We start from the raw sequence: 6165 nt of genomic DNA on the forward strand, positions 1-6165 counted from the left end.
AAGGTACGTAAATGTAGAGGGGAAGAGGGGGGGGAAATATTTCAAGTATTTTCACGTAAAGACCCCTCCCCCTTCCCCTTCCTTTGAAGACTTCCAGGAAGAGAGTATCTGGCCAATTTGAAAACTTCACCAGCAGAAGTGATCCTCCTGGAAGACACTAACAAGTTCATGCTTTAGACTTTCACGTTAGGGAGACAGATTCATCCAGTAATTTTAGAAAGTTTTATTCAAATACACCGAATCAAATAAAGATAAAAAAAATTATCAAGAAAAGCCAATGCTTTGGAATTACTTGCCATTACTCAAATTACCCTCTTGAAAAGTTATAAAACTAACGAAGCTAGTATAAATTATCTAAAAAATTAGTTTAAATAAGATCAGTGCATACCATTAAAATAAGCTATATATATACCAGTTTAGTTTATCAGGTCAGAAAGAGGCTCAAGCCAAATTTCTTTGTGGAAGATTTTAATAAACGTATGATAATAGGCAAGAGATCTAGCTTTCTTAAATTTAAGGGAATTTCACTCATTTGAATTACAAGACTTTCTGTAACAGTTCGAATATTTTGTTGCAATACTTTCCTGCTAGATCCCTTGTCATGTATTTTGTAGAGTAGTCAAGTGTGTGGACGAATCTGCTTCTGTATGTATGGAAGAGGTGAGCACAGGATATATTAAACTTACTAACCGATACAGTGGACAATATGAACTCTAGGCGTACATGAGGTCCTCCTTGTAGCAAACTAGTCACATCACCCATGTTAGAAGCATAATAATCAGTCTGACGAGTCGATGGTTTCAGAAATATATCTCTGCTGTCCTGCACATTGGAGCGACATATCTCATTCAGCGCCGCCTCCTGCAAGATATTAGTGCCATCCATTTCTTCCTGTAGTTTTTCATGAAAAGAGCGTGCAAAGCTCCAAAAATCTTCCATTGTTTCTCTCTGGATCTTTGTACGCAGATTGAGGTGCGCTATGTGACAGCCAAAAGCAAGAGATGAATCACCCCTCCAATAATGTCTCATGTTTATAATGTGCTTGCTGGACACATACTTTTCGCAAATTATATCCTTAGCCACCAGTAGGTCAACGAAAGCCACAGTAGCCAGAGCACAGAAAGCAGAATGAAGAGTCACACCCTCAGTACAACACTTCTCTCTTAGTAACTTTGTAGTGGGTTGGTCCAGGACGCTAGTCAGGTGAAGTGCCTGGTCCTCTGGCCCTTCGGAAACTTCGAAAAGCAGTTCCAATTCGGATTTCTTCTGCTTCCTCACGTACTCTTTTGTTAAAGAAAGTTTCAGCAAGGGGTTACCTTCTATAGCAGCTTTCTTCTCTGCTATTAGTGTAGAAGTTTCACCGGCGACAAACTCTGCAAGTTGTTCATCATTAATGGGTGTGCCAGCTATGACATCATTCAGCAACTGCAAGAAGAACCCGCAGATCTTTAGGGCAGTGAAGCCATCAGCTGTACCATTGTGTATACCAAGAGCCAGTTGGCTTGTAAAAGGCCACGGCGACCATTCTTGCTCAGCAAGAGGAAGGGTAGAGGGATCCTGTGTAGATGTCTGAACGTTACTGTCACGCTGTGAAGAGCTAGTAGAAAGCACACCAGGTGGGGAGCTAGTAGACTGAGCATTATGTAGTAAACACATTGGTGCCGACTTAGGACGTTTGTCAGAAACTGACGTTAACTCAGATCTAGCACGAGTGCCAATTTGCGAGGATGCCTCCAAACTGCCTTCGGGTAAAGACTTTGATGAATGGCCTGGTAACAAGGATCTACAGGAGGTACTGGCGGTGTCCGTCCTGGGCAAGCTAAAATCTGTTAGCAAAGAGAAGGTAGAAGGTAATGGAGACAAAGAGGGTGTTGATGAAACAGAGGAAATGCCTGGCAAAGACACTGATGATGGAAAAGAAGGTAAGGAAGACTCTGAAGATTTGGGGGAAGATTTCAGAGATGCCGAAGAGGAAGGAGGTTGAGAAGACTCGTGGCAATTTGTGAAGTCTGGGGAGGGAGGAGAGAGAGCTTTTAAAGGTGGAGATTCTGCAGCGGGTGCGGCAGAAGAACGGGTAAAGGAAAGGTTAGACCTACTAAAAACTGAGGAGAGCTCCGCTATGGAGGGTGGGGATGACAAGCCTCTGCGAAGGGTCGTGCGCGGAATAGCACCAGTAGCAGCAGCTCCACTGGGCTCCAGTTCAGTAGCAGCAAGCATTGTAGTATGGGGTAAAGCATCAGAGCAGGCAGTGGACACAGTAGGTATGCTAGTGGCAGGATCATCAGCAGTAGGCAGAGTCTCAGACCGTCTTTCGAGAGTAGCAGCAGCAGCAGGGAGGAGCCTAGCGCACCATAAAGGGCCATCTGAAGATTTGTATCGATACGTTTTCAAACTGGCTATCACACTGTCTAGATCACAATCTGTCACAACCTGTAATAAATAAACATTGCAAATTTTACTACACGTAAATGTAAAGGATAAAAAAATATACTAATCGAAACCCTAAGCACTATGATATGAAGGTCTGTGGGTAATTTAAAAAAATTTGTCCTCTGGTCGCTATTTGTAACCCATGAGGGATGGGAGAAATTAAGACTTCCAACATCAGCATTCCTAACATAAGCAGGAACCAGCACAAAAGCAATCAACATTCCTATTAAATATATTAAATAAAGAACCTACCCCCCCCTCTCCCATCGTCCACGGGTATTCTGGTAAATAAGCCACTTAAAATGGTTCAAGCCGGGGGAGACCTACCCCTAAGAGCGAAAATATGTTGGTTCAAGAATGGAACTTTTAAGCTGGTTCCTACAGGAGAAATACTAACGCTGTCTTGTCATGAAGGTACAGAATCTAATCCTCGGATTTTTACAGAGGTTAGTAACCCGGTAGAAAGTTATCAGGGACGGGTCTTTCAAATTAAGGCAGTTTTCATCTTCCGGAAGGCACTAAAAGGTTGATAAGGGAAGACAGTAAAAGGAATTATGTCTAAAGTTTCAACCGTGCTGGTGACCAAATCCAGGTCCGAGCTGTGGGGGATGGGAAGGGCGTTACCTACCTGTCGAATACAGTTTTAGAGCCTTCCAGGCCTGTCATTTAAGACATTAAATTTTCAGGTAGGTGAAATAAGTTATACATTGAACTTTACTTCGACCAGGTCACTCAGCAGTGAGAAAACGCAAAAAGTTAAACTCAAAATGCTATCACAATTGTATCCTATATCACCTAGGAAAGTTTGGGCTTTACAGGCTCTTTGGCAGTTATAAACAGCGTGACTAAAGTACAGAGTCAGAGAAACTAAAAGAGAATAGCTAAAAGTTAGAAAAAAAATTACAGAGGAAGAGGGGAATACCTGAAACGTGTGGAAAGGAGATTATAATTACAGAAGCTCTAAACCACAAGGGTTATACAGCAGTGGAAAGGAGAAATGTATCCAATCTTCAGTAGACCATCGAACCGAGTTACTATTTAAGGAGGGTTTAGCACAGTCCACAAGGCTGACTCTGCTCGAGTATACACATGTCTACAGCAGTTTTTGGGGGAGACATCAGTATGTTAATTGCTAGAGATTAAATCAGAATTCCACATCTTTGTGTAGCATCAAGTAAGTCGATCTTTTTAAAGACATGGTAATCAGTACAGTGAACCAAGAACAAAGGCAACTATCAAATTGTATGTAGCTCTGCAGTGAATATTTTTTTTATTTTATTTGAAAGAACAGTATACACATTTACATACAACTAGAGCATACATCGAATAACAATCAGGTTTATAAAGGATAAACAATCAAAACTTCCACATCAGAAGATTGTTAGACCAATACCCTGAAGTAACTTAACCACTCACCACCTATATACAACTCAAAAACAAAAATTAAAACCGAACAAAACACTGCAATGTCCGATACTAGTTATCCAGTGCATTATTGGAACTTAAAATAATAACCCAAGTGATAAATATGGAAAACCCTAAAAACGAACAGTATACACATGATTAACATACAACTATCATACATCATCGTATAACAATCAGTTTTATTAAGTATACACAACCAAACGTGTACCTCAACATTGTAAAACAACCAATACTCTGGCGAGACATGACCACTCACCACCTTGTATAAACAAACCCAAAATTTAACTGAAACATTGCTCAGCTATATCCAAAACGAGGTTTCCAGTGCATTATCTCTTAGATATCTTTATTACAAACAAATTTTTGTAAAGCCCTAAACACACCCTGCAAACCCAAAACACCTCTCCCCTCCCCACCTATGGTAGTTCCCCTAAGTAATCGAGTTCTCAGAGTGCATAATACAATTGTCTTCGATTTCCAATATATACAATACTAACGACAAATATTAAACACCAGTATTACAAAGATGCATAATGCATCAAAGCATTATTAATACATCAGTCACCAATACTTTATACAAAGACTGTTGCCCCTGAAACTATCCCACTACACATGGTACCAAACGCCATAAATTCATACAACAATTACAAAAATAAAGGGTCACATCACCCTTCAAAAAAATTTTAACAGCAATAATGGTGACAGGATAAAAATGACAGCTCTGTTCCTAACATGAGATTCCAAGATCTAGTTATCACCGTTATAAAGGTTATCCTTAATGCAGTGAACATAACCATTAGGATAACATAGGATGCCTCAAACTCATTCTTTGATTATTATTATATTGTTTGATTTTCTTGCATGCACAAGAGAAAGATAGTACTTTTGAGAAAACCTCACAAACAAAACCCTAGCAAACATCCACACTGCACACACTTCTAACCCTTGCAACTGAACGACCCCACCCTACATACATCCCTCGAAAGGAGACCAACCCCTTGCCTGCCTGCCCCCCCCCCCCCTGGGTCCACGAGAAGGAGACCCAGTGATATTCCGGTAACCCTCCGAGAAGCTGGTTGCCCCCCCCCCTCCCATAGACTTGTCTATTCCTACAGTTCTATGAAACCTCCCTGCTAATGCCATGACATACATTAAAGCCCTTCCCACATCCCTTGGCACCCCATTTATATCCAACAATAAAGCCCGTAGGAACAACCCCCCTCCCCCGGGAAAAAAAAAAAAAAAAAAGAAGTGATAACACCCCTCATCCATAATCTCGCCCCCTCCAAAAAGGGACAAAAAAAATTATGGCATGAAAAGCTGTTTCGACATCCCCACATTGCAAGCACGAGGCCTCTCTTACAAAACAAATTTTACACAGCTCCTCCTCAGAGGCCAAAAATCCCATAATAAAGTGATATACTAACTCCCTTTCCCCCCCCCACTGGTATCCTAAGCAAGCTAAACTCCCTCCAAATGGTCTGCCAGTCATACGTTGGGTATACAACTACCGCTTGTAAAACACCCTGACCCCCCCACATGCACCAACCTTTTTACCTTTAATTTGGACAACTGTCTTAGTCTATAAAAACCTCAACATGTCCTCGACTCCTCAAATCCCTACCACACCACCATCTGCATGCATCCTCCATCACCCTGCCCACCCTAACACCCCAATCCCCCCTTGCCTGAATATACCTTTGTTTAATGTATATAGCCATTACTCCAGGACCCAACGCCAACAGGCCGAGACCCCCCCCCCTCATCGCACATCCATTACCACTTCCCTATGTAACCATGCCCTCCCAACCCCCCCCCCCCCCAAATACCTTAAAACCCTCCTCTGGATTTCCACAATGTCTTCTACTCTTAAAGGAAACACCTCTGCCACCCCCACACCTTACTGTAGACAAGCAAGTTAACCACCAATACTTGCTGTTGTAATGCTACATCCCTAGCTCTTAAGCTTTAAGCCTACCCAAACCCTGCTCTTAACTAATTCGGAATTTACCCTCCTGCATTCTGGTACCTCCATGTACCATACCCCACAAACCCTGATTCTGGCTACTACTGTCCATTCCAACTTCTCCCCCAACCTCCCTCCAATCCAATTCCCCACTTCTAATAATCTACTTCATGAGATTGACTCATACTCTTAGCATCCCCAAATATCTGAATTACTCTACCAACCACCCTTAAATCTTTAACCATTACCAGTACAGTAGTATCATCCACATACCTTGCAATCCCCCCCCCTCATCCCCTGTCTATTCATCACCTCATCCACAAGCCCATAGAATGAATTCGGCA

At 42.0% G+C, this 6165-nt stretch overlaps 1 protein-coding gene across 1 annotated transcript; it reads right to left on the reverse strand.

The window, feature by feature from the left end:
* Positions 1–208: 208 nt before the first annotated feature.
* Positions 209–2431, reverse strand: LOC138850919 (uncharacterized). Its single transcript, XM_070081009.1, has one exon. It carries the CDS (start codon positions 2215–2217, stop codon positions 538–540), a length of 1680 nt encoding a protein of 559 aa, XP_069937110.1. The 5' UTR covers positions 2218–2431; the 3' UTR covers positions 209–537.
* Positions 2432–6165: the final 3734 nt, after the last annotated feature.

Source organism: Cherax quadricarinatus, unplaced genomic scaffold (assembly GCF_038502225.1).
Source record: "Cherax quadricarinatus isolate ZL_2023a unplaced genomic scaffold, ASM3850222v1 Contig1439, whole genome shotgun sequence".
Lineage (NCBI taxonomy): Eukaryota > Metazoa > Arthropoda > Malacostraca > Decapoda > Parastacidae > Cherax > Cherax quadricarinatus.